This window comes from Lingula anatina, chromosome 5 (assembly GCF_051362555.1).
Source record: "Lingula anatina isolate TDL-2025a chromosome 5, LinAna3.0, whole genome shotgun sequence".
NCBI classification, from domain to species: domain Eukaryota; kingdom Metazoa; phylum Brachiopoda; class Lingulata; order Lingulida; family Lingulidae; genus Lingula; species Lingula anatina.
This window is the reverse complement of record NC_141771.1, coordinates 2,523,454-2,540,020: the sequence shown is the minus strand read 5'-3', so window position 1 is coordinate 2,540,020 and position 16,567 is coordinate 2,523,454. Positions and strand designations below refer to the sequence as shown.

Here is a 16,567-nt window from a genome sequence, read left to right as displayed (position 1 = left end):
GGTCAAAGGTCAATTTCAAGGTCACAGTAAAATTGCCAGTATATGACTTCCTATGCAAGTTCAATAGTAACTATGGACCTATCTCTGCCAGTTTTGGAGATAAAAGGGAAGCAAATTTTGCAAAGTTCAGTTCAAGGTGAAAAGTAGGTCAAAGGTCAATTTCAAGGTCACAGTAAAATTGCCAGTATATGACTTCCTATTCAAGTTCAATAGTAACTATGGACCTATCTCTGCCAGTTTTGGAGATAAAAGGGAAGCAAAATTTGCAAAGTTCAGTTCATGGTGATAAGTAGGTCAAAGGTCAATTTCAAGGTCACAGTAAGATTGCCAGTATATGACTTCCTATTCAACTTCAATAGTAACTATGGACCTATCTCTGCCAGTTTTGGAGATAAAAGGGAAGCAAAATTTGCAAAGTTCAGTTCATGGTGAAAAGTAGGTCAAAGGTCAATGTCAAGGTCACAGTAAGATTGCCAGTATATGACTTCCTATTCAACTTCAATAGTAACTATGGACCTATCTCTGCCAGTTTTGGAGATATAAGGGACTAAATGTTATAATTTTGGAGTTACCATAATGTGCCATAAATTTCCTACAGAAAAAATTAATTAAAATAAAGAAAAGGTCATTTTGGTCAAAGTTCTTGAAATGGGAGGTTCTCTGAAGTTGCAGAAGTTTAAATTTGATAAAATAATGTCATTTTTGACCACAAGTTGTCTGCTTTGCCAAGCATTATGTTTTATTTTTCCGGAGTTCAAAATTTATTATCCATTACCGTACTGCACATTTTTACGGAAGCCGACTGGTGCCATATGTTGAAAAAAAAAATTATCTCGAAATTTCGAGATAGCATTTTTTTTGTTCAAATTTCAAAATACTATCTCGAAATTTCGAGATAAATTTTTTTGCTCAAATATCAAAATGCTATCTCGAAATTTCGAGATAATTTTTTTTTTGTTCAAATTTCAAAATGCTATCTCGAAATTTCGAGATAAAAATTTTTTTTGTTCAAATTTCAAAATAGTATCTCGAAATTTCGAGATAATTTTTTTTTCTACATATGGCACCAGTCGGCTTCCGTACATTTTCCTTTCACCACCAATATGTACTTTCTGATACAGCGTAACTCGAAAACTGTATGGAATACAAAAAAACCGAGACCACCTCCAGTGTTGGGCTTTACATGCTCTACAAAATGCAAAAAAGAATGGGTCTCTAGCATTAACGGTTCCCGAATTAGAGACAGTTTTCAGTTTCGGTATCTTATGGCCGCTACTCCTGTGAAAATGCACCGATTGACCCCAAATTCACGGAGATGAAAGATGACCTGAAGGGTAACACTTTCCAATAATATTATTGGTTAAGTCTGTGTGGCGTCTGAATAACAGGGCAAAAAAATTTTTTTTCGTAAAAAATTTCATTTTTTTGAAAATTTTGACCCATTTGACCTTGAAGTAAAGGTCAAAGGTCAAATCCGAGGGTATATTTGAAATCTACACATATGACTTTTGGAAAGCCGTCTATAGAAATTTTTCCCGTAACTCCTTCTGTAGGGTAGATAATTAGCATTTAATTTTGCCATTTTTAGACAAGGGTGCATTGCAATGAGTGCCACACCCAGACCCCAATACCGACAAAGCCCAAATTTTACGTGGAACGAGTTGAGATTATAGGTGACCTAAATCCATGAGATGGGTACGGGGGCCCTTACCGTCTAGGAGGAGAAGCGGTAACGGTAACATGGCGGCGGAGCCGGCGGAACGGACCGGACGGGACCGAAACCATGTGTACCGCCAGCGCTAACGCTGGTGGTAAATTTTTTTGTTCAAATTTCAAAATAGTATCTCGAAATTTCGAGATAATTTTTTTTTCTACATATGGCACCAGTGGGCTTCCGTACATTTTCCTTTCACCACCAATATGTACTTTTTGATACAGCGTAACTCGAAAACCGTATGGAATACAAAAAAACCGAGACCACCTCCAGTGTTGGGCTTTACATGCTCTACAAAATGCAAAAAAGAATGGGTCTCTAGCATTAACGGTTCCCGAATTAGAGACAGTTTTCAGTTTCGGTATCTTATGGCCGCTACTCCTGTGAAAATGCACCGATTGACCCCAAATTCACGGAGATGAAAGATGACCTGAAGGGTAACACTTTCCAATAATATTATTGGTTAAGTCTGTGTGGTGTCTGAATAACAGGGCAAAAATTTTTTTTTTCGTAAAAAATTTCATTTTTTTGAAAATTTTGGCCCATTTGACCTTGAAGTAAAGGTCAAAGGTCAAATCCGAGGGTATATTTGAAATCTACACATATGACTTTTGGAAAGCCGTCTGTAGAAAATTTTCCCGTAACTCCTTCCGTAGGGTAGATAATTAGCATTTAATTTTGCCATTTTTGGACAAGGGTGCATTGCAATGAGTGCCACACCCAGACCCCAATACCGACAAAGCCCAAATTTTACGTGGAACGAGTTGAGATTATAGGTGACCTAAATCCATGAGATGGGTATGGGGGGCCTTACCGTCTAGGAGGAGAAGCGGTAACGGTAGCCGTCCGGCGGAGCCGGCGGAGCCGGCGGAGCCGGCGGAACGATCCGGACGAGACCGAAACCATGTGTACCGCCAGCGCTAACGCTGGTGGTACAATTATTTATATTCAAATTTATTTATTCATTCATTTATCTATATACTTATTTATTTATTCATTTATTTGTCAATTATCAAAGAAAATGACATTTTACATATAGGAATTGAAAAAGAAAAGCTTAAATATATAAATTTTGAAAGTGTAAAATCAACCATGTTATCCTCCATTGTTTACATTTCATAATTGTTTTTTTAAAATCTTTTTAATCATGAAATACTAATATATACAGGAATACAGACTAAGGTTACAAACAATGTTATTACTTGATTACAAGTATGAATGAAGCTTAGAAGTAGCCTAAATAAATAAATAAATAAATGAATAAATAAATAAATAAATAAATAAAAAGGTTGATTGGCTAAAATGTTGATTTGATTTTATAAACCTTGTATTAACATGAATGACCTTGAAACAAAACTCTTTTCAGGAGTATGAAACCATCTATAACAGGAATATTTTAAGTCCATTTTACTTGTGAATTACATTTACCTCAAATTATTAGAGCAATTAAGGTGTTTTCACAACTTCACTAAGATTCTCGAGTACTTCTACAACTTGACTTTTAAGTCAAAACAAAGTGTCATATGGAGTAAATAGAAATCTTTTTAAATTCAAGAACAAGAACACAGAGTTCATCTACAACTTAAAAAAAAAGTAAAGAAAAAGAAACTACTTCAAGAATGGCATCTCATTCCATCTACTGCCATTAAAAATGCAATATCCTTTTCTGCACAAAGGACGATTCAATGAGTGACACTCTATCCCTAGCCCTAACCTGATCTTATCCTCAGCCCAAACAAGATCCCTTACTCATTCCTAAGTAGATCTGTCAATTCCAATTGGAGTTTTGTTTAAAAAAAGACTGCCAACAGTTGTGAGGGTTGGGGAGAGCAAAACGGAACAAGGTTGGAAATCAACAAAAGGGATATCAGTTTAGATGATTTTAACTCATGCCAAATGTCAGAGGGGGAAATATTCACTCCATGTATTATTCCCACTGGGATTCTGTACTCATTTTATCGAATTTCTAGGATTTGCTCTCTTCAGGTGACTACAACTACTAATATTTGGCACTTAAAAATCACTAAGGAACTGTTGAAAAAAGAGGAAGCAAAATTATTTTAAAGGTGAAATGTTATTCTCTTTTTGTTTCTCCCTCCCTCCCTCCCTCTCTCTCTGCGTGTGTGTGTCCCTCACTTTTTCAGCAGCATTATCTAACCAACAACACAAATAACACATCAATTCTGAGATTATGCTTTTTTTCATATGCTCAAAACTGATTTCTGACAAAAACAACCTCAATGTAATCAGCATTTTGGTAAATAATATAACTCTTAGATCTTCATTGAAAAATCATATCACTGAATCTGAAGTAAAAAAAAAGGGAGAGAAAAAGAAAGAGAGAGAGAGAGAGAGAGAGAGATCTATTTATCCCTGAACAAAAAAGGGACTGACATCGAGAAATACTTCCAAGAAACTTACTGTTATCATCCCTTGGGGCTTCAGGGGGTAAAACTTCTTTATTACATCCATTAGTAAAACAGCAATGTAGCACCGGCCAGGGACCTTTATATCCTAGAGGGCGCCGGTTCTCACACAGTAATGGCGTTGGATCATTAATGCAGCCTCTGAGTATAGGTGGCGTGGGGCCGTCATCTTTATCGACTGGAAGATGCTGGACATAACAACTATGTTCTGCCAAACATGTGGTCTTCTGCTCACGGCTGCAGTCCGCCGTCGTACATTCACACTGGATGGATGCTGAAGTAAAATAATATTAAATTGTCAATAGTGTTCCATGTTGGTGGTAGTTGCATAAGTATAGGGCAGTATATTCATCATTTTGTCTTTTGCTTAAAGACAAAACGATTTATATATATTTAAAATGAAAAAAAAAAGTGCTGAAATGATTTCATACATGGTGCCTTTAACATTTTTATGAGTGAAAAAATTACACAGCTGGAGAACCAATTGTGAAACAGGATATTGAAAAAAAAAAAAAAAATCAAATAATTTCAAATATATATATATTTTTTTGAAATACGTCAGAGGGTTATCATATAACAACAGCTTACAATATATAAAATTATAATACACTTCAATGCAATGTGGGTAATCTCCCATGCCATAATAATGTTGCCACGCACACTGTATATAAAAACTCTTTCATAATGTTTAAAAGTTTATACATGTCCTCAGATGATCTCAATAAACACAATCTGTGTACGAGAGAGAGAGAGAGAGAGAGAGAGAGACACACACAAAGTCACATACAGAACAGGGGATAGAAATGAAAAATATTAACATTACAAAAAGAAATAAAAGCACATAAACTACCCATACAAACACACACCTGAAATCCTGCACAGTTTAAAAAATGTCAAAGTGTCATTACAAAAAGACCCCCACCCTGTCTAATCTGGACTCCCAGCTTAAATCTTAACAATTAAACATAGTGAAATATTTCTCTTTCGATTGGCACCATTTCCCAGAAGGCAGGCTTTTCAGCATCTGACAACCCCCCAAAAAACCTTATGAATGTGGCAGCTTTAAAACTATTTTCCAAGATTCATGGTCCACTCTACCAAGGAGTCTAAAAGCAAAAATTTTCAAAATAAGATTTAAAGGGCAATCATCCTTTGTAAAACAACAAGCTAGTACGATATCTATCAATTTCCAGGATGAATTCCTCATGTCATAAATACCCTCATATTTCTTCCATTAACTCACTGCCAGCCACCTGAAGGTAATATTGGGATAGTCCCAATAATTCACAGGCAACGGGGAAAGGCATTACCAAGCACAAGCAACACACACTGCAGCTGCCCCTGATGTATTCACAGGTTTCACATACATCACTGATTCCCTGTGATCATTCAATTATTTCACTGTTTCTATCAGAACAGAGCAAGAACACCTTAATTTAGCAGTCCAACAGCCAAATACATCTTTTTACTTACTTCCTCCTTGTTTTTTTTTTTTTTTTGCTTTATTTTTACTGCTACATGTAAGTAGAAGGCATAAAATAAATTATCCACTCGGTCAGAAATTTTTCACTTTAAAAAACAAACAACCAACCAAACAAAAGTTTATTGCATTCTCTTAGGAAGGTGGTCAGCAGCAACCTCCTCTTTGACAGCAAATAAGTTAATCATTAAAAATATCAATTGCCTGCTTGGTGACATCACATTAGACCAGACCAGCTCTTGTGAACAGCTAGTTCTCTTGATAGAGGATGCAAGTTATTTCTTGACCTTTTACATTCCTTTTACTCTCTTTACCTTATTAAAGGCATACCTGTGGAGATATTGGTCTTAGCACTTAAGTTATAGTAGCCAGGTGTTTAAGTATTTTATTTCTGAGGCATGTTTAAAGCTGAGCTAACTTAGACCACATTCAGAATAATTAAGGGACTAACTAGTCCGATGGACAAATATGGCCAACCCATTTGAATACTTCCCCACGGAGTATCTATTCAGTGTCTATTAACAGAAATCTATTCGATTGCAAGCTTTGTAGTGGGTTGCCATATTTGACCCTCGGATTAGTTAGTCCACTGTTCTGAATGGGACCTTACACCAGAAATTGTCTAACTGATATCACCAGTTTACGGTCAGATTATGGAGGGACCATGGAGGGACCGAGAGTAGAATGAGTAGGAGTAGCATGATCTTGAGCTACTTTTCATGTTTCCCTTACTCTTCCTTTTCATTCTTATGGTATATACTTTTCATTACCCCTTAAACTTCTAGAATTGAGGTCAGTTTTAAAGGCTCCTTCAGAGCAGAAATTGGCCTCTACATCCAAGAAAAGTAAGCAGTGCTGCGCCCTGACCCGAGGAACGGTTATGGTCCTTACGCACATGTAGAGAAAACACGTGTAGCCAATAGCTAACACTTTGCACAGCCATTTTTGTTTCCTGTTTTTATCTAACGGGGGACTAAATTATTGCCCAGATCAAAAGCTATCAAATTGCCGGCACATGTAATGTGTGGTGAGGGAATTGAGTTATCAGTGGCTGACATTCCAGGAACAGATGTTCTTATCCATCCTCTCATTATAGGGCTTCTCAAACTGAAAAAGTTAGTGAAGAAAGAGGAAAAAGATGAAAAAAAGAAAGAAAGAAAGAAAGAAAGGCAGGTTGGGTGGGGTGGGGGGGGGGGGGGGAGGGGGGTAGTATATGTCAAGGCAATACCCAAGTTTTCTTAACCAGAATGAAAACTGTGCAATCAAACTCTTGATCTGTGGCCAGAAATGAAAACATTTAAGGAGCTGCCTGATGTTTTTCACATTCACCTCCATGATTTTTCATTTAAACTTTTTATATGCCACACATGAGGTTCACAATAACAGGCAGTAACATTTTTGATCCTGAAGGAATGCCTTGTGTTTACCATCACATAATTCACCGTAAAAGCCGTGCATACACGATGTCATTTTAAAACCCAACATGTTGAAATAAAACATAGCTCGGGGCAATATGACGTAACTACGATGTTTCTCGCCAGTCCGTACCAGTGAAATTATATTACGCTCAGAAGGGAAAAATTGCAAACTTACAGCAACCTTAATGTCTCAGTTAGCCATCGTCATGTTTTTTTACACGGAACACATGCATGGGTTCATTGATAAAAATTACCCAAATGTGCCGTACATGTTACAGCAGTGAAAAACAACCATCCTGTTTTTGTGGAGAGAAAATTTAGAGACCAGAGCAAAAAGTGGTATCAAATTATTTCATAATTTTTCTGAAACACAGATCATTCCTTTAGATTTATATAATTACATTCATTTAAAATTTCTCTATTCTATGTTTAAAATTAAAATCATCCCAAAAACAAAATTGACTTCAAATATTCCACTTTTTAAGTTCAAAAGAGGGCGTATGGCAGACAAATACACCACTGCTGTGACGATTATGTACAATAAATATTTATAAATATATCATACATTATTTAAAGACACCATTGATTCTGCTCTTAAAACATGTTTCAGTAAATTTTCATGAATTAACATGGTTTATATCATATCAATTAGTGTAATGGCAAATACTTGTAATTTTTTACGTACATTTGCGTTCATTTCACTATAGAACCTTTGGACCAAAAAAACCCTTGATTAAAAAACTGATGAAAATGTGAAATATTTCATACCAATGAACCTTCGGACCAATGAACCAAATGGTCTGTTGCGATGCCCCCTTACCATCCTACATCTCTCCAAACTTAAAGTCGGTATATAAAACTTCAGTGTTTTAAATATATGAATGCTAGCTACATTAGTATAATTACTTGCGATTGATTTCGCAAGTCAATTCTTCGTTTGGTGAGTTTGTCTTCCATTGTATTTCTTTTAGACTTTGGTTTCTTAAATTATGAAATTCAATGCAAAACTAGGTAGTTCAGAGGAGAATGACACAGTATTGTGGTCTTTTGTGTGAACTGAAAATAAGGCTGATTTTGTCATCAATACCTGGACATAGCATTTAACTTTAACATTTTGTAACCTGTTGCTGAAGTAATTCTGTTTTTATTTTGGGTGAGGTTAAATAGCACTGGCTGACATACAATGTACGTGGAAATAATCAAAGAAACCATGTTCTCTATTGTCCTCAGTATTGAAATGTAGAAAGTAGCAAGTTGTGATGTTCTGATAACAGTAAATCTTTATGTCAGTCATTTTTTTTTGTTCACTCGGTGAATTTGCTCTGAACATCAATCACTATCCATTAGTGACATGCATGTAAATTGTTGTTCATTCATTGTAGTCAATAAATAATGCTAGTTGTCTACATGGTTTTGCCATTTGTGTGGTAGGCAGCTATCATAACTACACGTGTACGGTAATAAATATTTTATACTACTGTCATCATGACTCAGGATAATTTTCTGTTTTTTCGACTCTGTGTTTAATTCTTCTTCCCAAAATGGTAAATGCAGTCAATTATGTCATTCACAGCAAATAATTCAGACTACAATGAATAATCTGAGAAAGTAGCACAATGAAGATGCCACTGTAAATCCACTCTGGATTCAGTTGATTTTTCAAGGACTTGAAAATGGCAGGTGAAATATGAGAAAGTTCAAACATATTCTTAAAAACAGATGGGGGCTTAGTTTGAAAACTGAGTAATGCATACTACATGCATACTATTTTAATAATTAAAACTGCCAAGTTCTTTCTGATTGAACTTAATTACATATGCTGCTTTCTCTTTCTCTCTCTCTGATAGTCTAGGTTCTCATTTTTGTTATTGTGGCTGTCTCCACACCAACTCGATTTCTTTTTCCTTCCAAAAACAGGCCTATGTTGAAAGACGTCACTTAAATATATTTTATCTCTGTAAATTGCCCTTATAAATAATTGATGCTGTCTCCAAAACAAAATCTAAATTGTGGGGATAATGGAAAATGCAGTTAAGTATTGCCATACTTAGAGACCATAGATCATTTAAAATTATGAGGCGGCATAGTGGTAATAAATGAACAGGGTGGAGGCAGATCATTATATATATCCCGGATAAACCAAAATTATGATGCTTTTTGCAAGTCTCCAAGGCAACCAGAAAAACCAAGTTTCAAAAAAATCTGGTTTTGAAATGGTTCATGCTTTCTTCACCTTTTTCTTTGATGCAGACATTCATACAATCCTACTTGTTACAAACATCAAGAAAATAAACCCCTGGTTTTATAAATTAAATCCATGCAAGGTCTATTCAATGGCAATGAAAGGCTAACAGACCTGACAAAGCTCAGGCTCCGTTCCATCAAATCATTTTCCCCCATAAAAATCAAAGTTGGCAAGTAATAAAGGCCTGCCTTCTGTACAACCCCCATTTCAATCAGAACCCAATTATCTTTGGGGTTCATTTGCAGTTGAGGACTGGATTCTAATCAGATATTTTTTCTTCAGAGTTTTTTCAGATACCTGACCTGCGATCCATCATGGCTGACAGATGAAAGAGGTCAGGTGCCATCTTACACCAAGATTCTCTGATAAATTATCCATGACAGGGCTTAGGTGGCAAGCCTCAAGGCCCCTGATTGTGGATATACATGATGCGGTGTCAACAATTCATGACTGTCACTCATGTGTTTTAATGAGGCCCAAAAAATGGATAGGGTTTCTTCGAATTAATGCCCAAGGAGGGCTTTTGGTAAATGACCATAAAATACAACAGAATGAGATATACACAATGATTTAGGAGACAATTCAAAAATACATCAGTGCTTGAAAAGTGCCCCTGGTATTGCCTTCACTAAGTGGGATGGGAAATGACATGTGCAGGCTAAATTGCACTTGGGCAATTTTCTCGACCAACATGTTTTTTTAAATGTATAAAAAAACAAAAAATGTGACAAAAATGTGGATATAAGAAGAAGAAGAAGAAGAAGAAGAGAGAGAGAGAGAGAGAGAGAGAAAGGAGAGAGAGAAAGGTGTTCTTTTTACTGACTTTAAACTAAAGTACACTCTGTTTTAATAATCTGAAAGTGGACATTTAATTGCTCCCATATTTTAATACCTCTACTATTACTGGGATAACTTGATAACAAATTTACCAAAATGTTGTCAACTATGTTTGTCTATAACACTCATGTGCATGTTAATGCACACATAATGATATACCGTGATGATGATGAAGATGTGTGTATGTACATGCATGTGCATGTGTGTGTGTGTGTGTGTGTATGTGTGCGTGCAAAGGTTGCTGAAGCCTACATTCAATAAACTTATGAGAAAAAAGCAACAAAGATAAAGAAGAGTGGAAATGGGGATAGATGGAGGGAGGGCTATGCGAAAATGGGGGAAGGAGGAAGGAAAGGGTTATAAGGATAGGGCTATTGAGGGGAGGAAAGATGGAAAACAAACATTCTTGGAATTCTCTCATAATCCAATTATGCAGATGAAAAGTTGTAAAAAAGTCAACAGCCGCCACACCGTTTTTCTTTCATGTGGTCCGCTACTTTACCGCCCATAGTGATCTTGTTAATTTTTTATGACATTTGAAACAAAGTTCCATTCATCTTGAAAGAATTACCATTTTGTATCTTATGAGCTTGATTTTTTTTTTGTAAAAATGCACAAGTGATTTAAATGATTTTTGGCTCTTTTTAACAGTCCATGACACAAATTATCTTTTCAAATGAAGAATTCCATAAGAGTAATTAAGAACCTCATACAACATTTGGCAGTTCTTTAAATATGACCTTCTCTAATATGATTTAGGAATGCAGTGATGTTTTTGAACTCTAAGAAAAAAGAAATGTAGTTCCAAATGAACACATTAACCTCATCAAAATGAATGTAAAAAATTAGGTCTCTGCTCTACAAAAAAAAAAAAAAAAAAAAAAAAAAAGAAAGAAAAATTGCCAGCATTCTCCAAATCTATAACATTTCAGCTGCCATTTGTTTCAATGGTTGACTTCAATCTGATGAGAATGCCACAGCAAGTACAAGGCAAGACCTGAGTCATATTTCTGACCTCCAAGCAGGAATATTCTCAGTGTTATTTTAAAGCGGCTCTCTCCATGTGCCCAGGTCGATCCAGAGATATTGTTTTACATGCAATTCAGGATAATCATACAGCCAAGATTTCACTATGTTATTGTATGGTATTAGGGCAAGGAAGAGGGGAAGGGGGGGGGGCTGAGTATCAGAGAACATAAAAAAAAACTCATCTCTCTTCATCTCTCTACTAACAGCATACCTTTGCCATTATACCAGTATCTGTACTATGAGGTGTTGGGAGATACCAGTTTTGTCCTAGAAATCCGAGGTTTGGAATACAGGATGAGGATGAAAATAATCCTGTTTTGTCTCATCCTACTATTTGCATACAAGGACATTTTTTGGGGTGGTGGGGTGGTGGAGGGGGGGGGGGAGAGGAGGAAATAAGGAGGCAATGTGTCTCATAGTTCATGCCCTTTTAAGAGTTGTGAAGGGTTTCCGTCCTTCCTCCCCCAGACATGCTGAAAACTTTTCAGAATGGCTGGACATTTGGACGGGCTGTAATGAAAAATTTGGTAGACCGAATGGATTTTTCTCGGATCGAAAATCACTCTGTTCGTTTGAGACAGATACTACCAGTACAATTAGGTAGCTTACTTTGTTTGTGAATGTGATAGTTATGAAATGGAAGGGAAAAAACTCTTTGGGTTTCATATAATTTTATTAGTGAGGTATGTCGAATGATGACTGTATATTCAAAATTGTGGTTCTTAAAACTCTTGTCGGTTCTTTGGACCAACCAAATTCAATTTTCTACCAGTCCAGACAAATTTTCCTGGTCATGACCAATCGGACCGATAGTTTCAGCATGTCTGCTCCCCTCCACCCTACCCCTTTGTCATTAGAAGTCAGTAAATAAAAACATCTTAACATTATGCATCAGAGGTTAATGCTGTCAAATGTTGAAAAACAAATAAGATTTGTCAGAAGAAAAGACAAACTGGTATACGTTGTCATTGTTTGAATGACAAAGTTAGACTGGAATAATTAAAAGACATTTTCTGCAGCATTTATTTAAAATACTATACTGGGGTAGCACTAGCAATTGTTTTCACTTAGCCAAATCACTATTTTTTTTCATCACTTTGTCCTCCATATGCTATACACTTTCATGGGCCTAACTGCCTCAGTTTGACCACTGCTTAGAAAACAAATCAGTACCTAACTATATATGAGCTGTCATGTCCAAACACCATGTTAGAATCATAAGACATATCCTGCTAGCTCCAATGTGTACTTTGAAAATATGACATTTGAAACAGTTAAAAGTGATGAGACAATAACAAAACTGCTTTAAATTGTGGTGGGTGGGGCAGCAGAGAGATTAGATTGGTTTCCAATGGAGAGCTAACCTTAATCAGATTGCCTGCTGAGATGGGATGTACACATCTATGACTTCACTGAAGACATATCTATTCAAAAATGAAGTGAATTTAGATGAATAATAACAATTATAATAACAATGACCATAATTGCTATTATTGTTTTCAATACCAATCTAACTAATTGTTTATCTTCTAATAGCTACCTTGTTTATAAAAGGAAATCTATCTTTGAATAATGTGTTGTGTGTCAGTTTGATAACATTTATGACAATAGGTAAAGGCATAAATGTATATACCAGTGCAGGGACTGAACTTACTAAATAATAATATTATAATGATTGAACTGAATTTGATAAATTATAATAACCGTACGTGTATGAAGACTACGAATTACTAGAAACTCACACACATTATGAGCAAGCCTATTTCCAGTGACAAGCACATAGGTGTAATGAATCTTTATTTCCAGCCATGTCTGAAACTAAAGATGTTAGTCTAAAATAAAACTAAGAGCAATGGAAAAAAAAACCTTGGCACTATATATAGATAGCCTAATAGATCCGTTGTAAACATCATCAAACAGAGTTCAAGTATGGGATTAAAAATATCACTTAGTGGGAAATGACTGACATCCCTCACTCATATATTGCATTACAAGTACATTTCATCGAACATGAAAAAGCCATAGAGTACAATAACGCATCAGCAAATGGGTGATAAGAGACGCACAATTAAAACACTAGAATCTGATTCTCCCATTTTCATTATTTCTCGTCTATGGGGAATTAGTTTTCCCCTTACATGACATGACATAAAGGCAGGCCAATTTCTTTGTTCTAACTCCAAACATTTTTTTTTCATGATTTTCATCCTTTGTTCAAATTCACTGAATCAATGCTGAAGCCATATGTCGCCTGTCTCTTTAACAGCAATGCTTCACCTGGGTTGTTAATTGGGCCCTGGTAGGTCTAAGGAGCAAATAGAAATTGTTCCCTTGAGGATAATTAATCCACTTCATTTAACTAATTCCAGTCACAAATTACATCTGTCAAACCATCGACCATATTTGTTATACCAGTATTACATGTGTAGTGATATTGTTTTGCTAGCATCCTTGCCTTGTTTTTTAATATTATCATGTGTAGTAGACTATAAAGGCAGTAATTTATTATCAAAATGATGACTTTGTCTAGCTTGTCACCTGCATGTTTTTGTGTTTATCCCTTTGATATGTTTTATTTTGCTGACTTTTATCTATCCATCTATCTATGAAGCAAATTGATATTTTTGTCCCTGGTCAAGGAGGGAGCGAGGAGGGTATGGAGGATGAATTTTGGGGCATGTTTGATGAGTAAGTCTGTTAAAGCATTTGGAAGAGAAGAAATGTTTTTGTATCTTGTATTGGCGAGAGCAGAGAGAGAGAGAGAGATAGATAGAGAGAGAGAGAGAGAGAGAGAGAAAGAGGTGTGTGTTTGTATGTGTGTGAGAGAGAGAGAGTGTGTGTGTGTATGTGTATGTATGTGTGTGTGAGAAAGAGAAAAGGGTATGTGTGTGTCAGTACACTTGGTTGACTTTGTGTGAGAGAAAAACAAATTTAATAAATTAATGCTCTAAATAACAACAACAACAACTTCTACTACTATACTACAGTCAACAATAACAACAACGACTAAATCAAGCAAAAGGCCCCAAACTTCCCTAAACCCTCAACACATTTGCGATAACCACAGTCATCCATCTTAACTCTATCAAATAAAAAGAAAGTTCATTTCCCCGAAATAAATAATGATGTCTTCCAACAAAAATTGCATTTACTTGAGGCCCAGGTGGCCGCCGTGAAGCACCTGTGATACTGTTTTTTCCTAATAAGACCCCAATTTAATGTACCTGTCTAGTTGAATTAATGCTACAATTATTCACTTCTTTCGGCTCTAGAAACTGTACTTCTGAAGGGACAAACTTTTAATTCAAAGTCATGCCCCATTCACAAATGACTCACATTTTATGGACCTGTACGTTCTAGTTTTAAGTCTTTCACTGTGGTAAAAAGCAAACTGGCTTAATGTAGCTTTACTATTATTATTATTATTTTTAGAATTAGAACTATTATTATTTGCCTTTACTTTTGTTTGCTCTCGTTGAGAATAAATGCAGGGAAACTTCACTTATCCTGACCTCTCCCCCCCCCCCTCAGGGGCGGATCCAGAGATATTTTTGACAGTTTTCTGAGTCTTCCAACAGAAAAAAATTACATACCCATCAATGTAAACTTGAAAATCTGACCGTCTTCTAGAAGACCCAGAAGAGGGCCTCAACCTCCCCCCCCCCCTGCACCCTGGCCCTTTTCATGATATTATAACATGACAGGGGACACTACTCAGAATCTTAGAGAAATGGTGGTACTTGTAAATGTCCAAGATTCCTGCTCTCATATAAGTCTATCTATATGAATTTTTATTAGCACAACAGCAGAGAGAGAGAGAGAGAAAGAGAGAGAAGAGAGGAGGGGTTCATCCATTTCCTCTTTTCTTTCACTTAGGCCTTTATAAATTCACCAATGACAGAGAGAGGGAAAGAGATGGAAGAGGGGTTTAAATCCATTTCTGTTTTTACTTTTGATTTGCAATGTCCTTTTTATATTCACTAATGAGAGAAAGAGAGAGAGAGAGAGAGAGGGAGAGAGAAGGAGAGAGAGTCAGGAACTAAACAAAACAGACTGGAAGTCCCACAAAGCAGTACACACACCATAGGCCCCTGCATTTACCAGACCACAAAAGAGGTTATAATTTAACGCAACTTGTCAATACAGCAAACTCACCATAATGGTAATGTAATATGGCAATTTCTTGTTGCTGTATTGCTCCGTAAATATTAGATGAGTGCTTTTATGCTGACTCGTGCTCCGCTTCTTTTATAACCTCCCTTCACTGTGTCAAGTCTACCTGAAATGGGAGCCTCCTTCAGGCGTAGGCACTTTTTTTGGGCAGAAAAGGGTGTCAGTTTAAAGTGATATTCTATCTTTGCCTGAGAAATGTCTTAAATGTGTCAGTTACTTTAAAAGTTTTGGTTATCTTCATGAGTAGTTCATCTTTTTAAAGTGTGGACATAGACTGCAGTTGTGCTGGTTTTATTACTTGACATGAAAAAACAAAACACAACAAACTAAGTCTTCTTATTTTATGAGAAGCATTGGAGTCCCATATTTTCTCCAGCATTTCTAAACCTAAATCTCAAATTGCACTCGACATAAGCTACATACAGACACGTTTTAACTCTCTCTCTCTCTCTTTCTCTGGGTGCATTCCCAGAGATTTAGATCGATCCAGAGATTTATATTTAGATCGACCTACCGGTAACTCCCTGGGGGTTCACGCTAAATTGCAGTCAGCGGAGCACGTACCATAGTTAATTACCCCCTTACAGCTTTTAGTAGGCAGGACAGACGCTTAAGCCGGCTAAGCTGACAATAATCTAGTGAAACTCCCCACAGGGATAGATCGATCTAAAATCTATGGGAATGGGTTCTCTGATAGAACTATAGAAAGTACAATAAACTCTAAGATATCTTAATCTCTGGTGATTTTAACTTGGTTATTTTGTGATGCATTATAAACAGACTTAGGGGAAAGGATTCATTCTAATAATTTCAGCAGAGTAAAAGGGGATGTTTACTTCAGTCCAGTAGGCAAGGGGGGGAGGGGGGGTTGGTGAGGGAGAGGGGGGGATACAAAAGAACTGCCCAATTTGAGCAGGGGGAAAATTCACTCTGAATGAACAATTGATTTAAGTTTAATTAACTTAATGCCCTTTCTCAAGTAGGGTCAGTTTATAGGGTGAGGTCCCTGGCATCAGATCTGGCAATTTCCTCTTATCTAAACCCATTATCATATTCCTGGATGGGCTTGACCCTTTCTTACCACATTTTGCACACAGAGTTAATTTTTATGCTAATAAATTACCTTTCAACCTATATTTCCATAAAATAATACATAATCTGCTTAATCTCAAATTCCATTTCTGTTAGGTAAACAGTCGGTTGACCCAAAAGACTGATACTGTGTGCACGTCAAAAAAGTCACAA

General features: G+C 36.3%; 1 protein-coding gene across 1 annotated transcript in view; it reads right to left on the bottom strand.

Annotated features, from left to right (window-relative positions):
• The window catches only part of LOC106172815 (uncharacterized), a 28,927-nt gene that overhangs the window by 3,468 nt on the left and 8,892 nt on the right, over window positions 1-16,567 (bottom strand). The window contains exon 2 of the mRNA XM_013553721.2: window positions 4,136-4,414. Coding sequence (XP_013409175.2) covers window positions 4,136-4,414 — 279 coding nt within the window. The remainder of the gene's footprint in view (window positions 1-4,135; window positions 4,415-16,567) is intronic.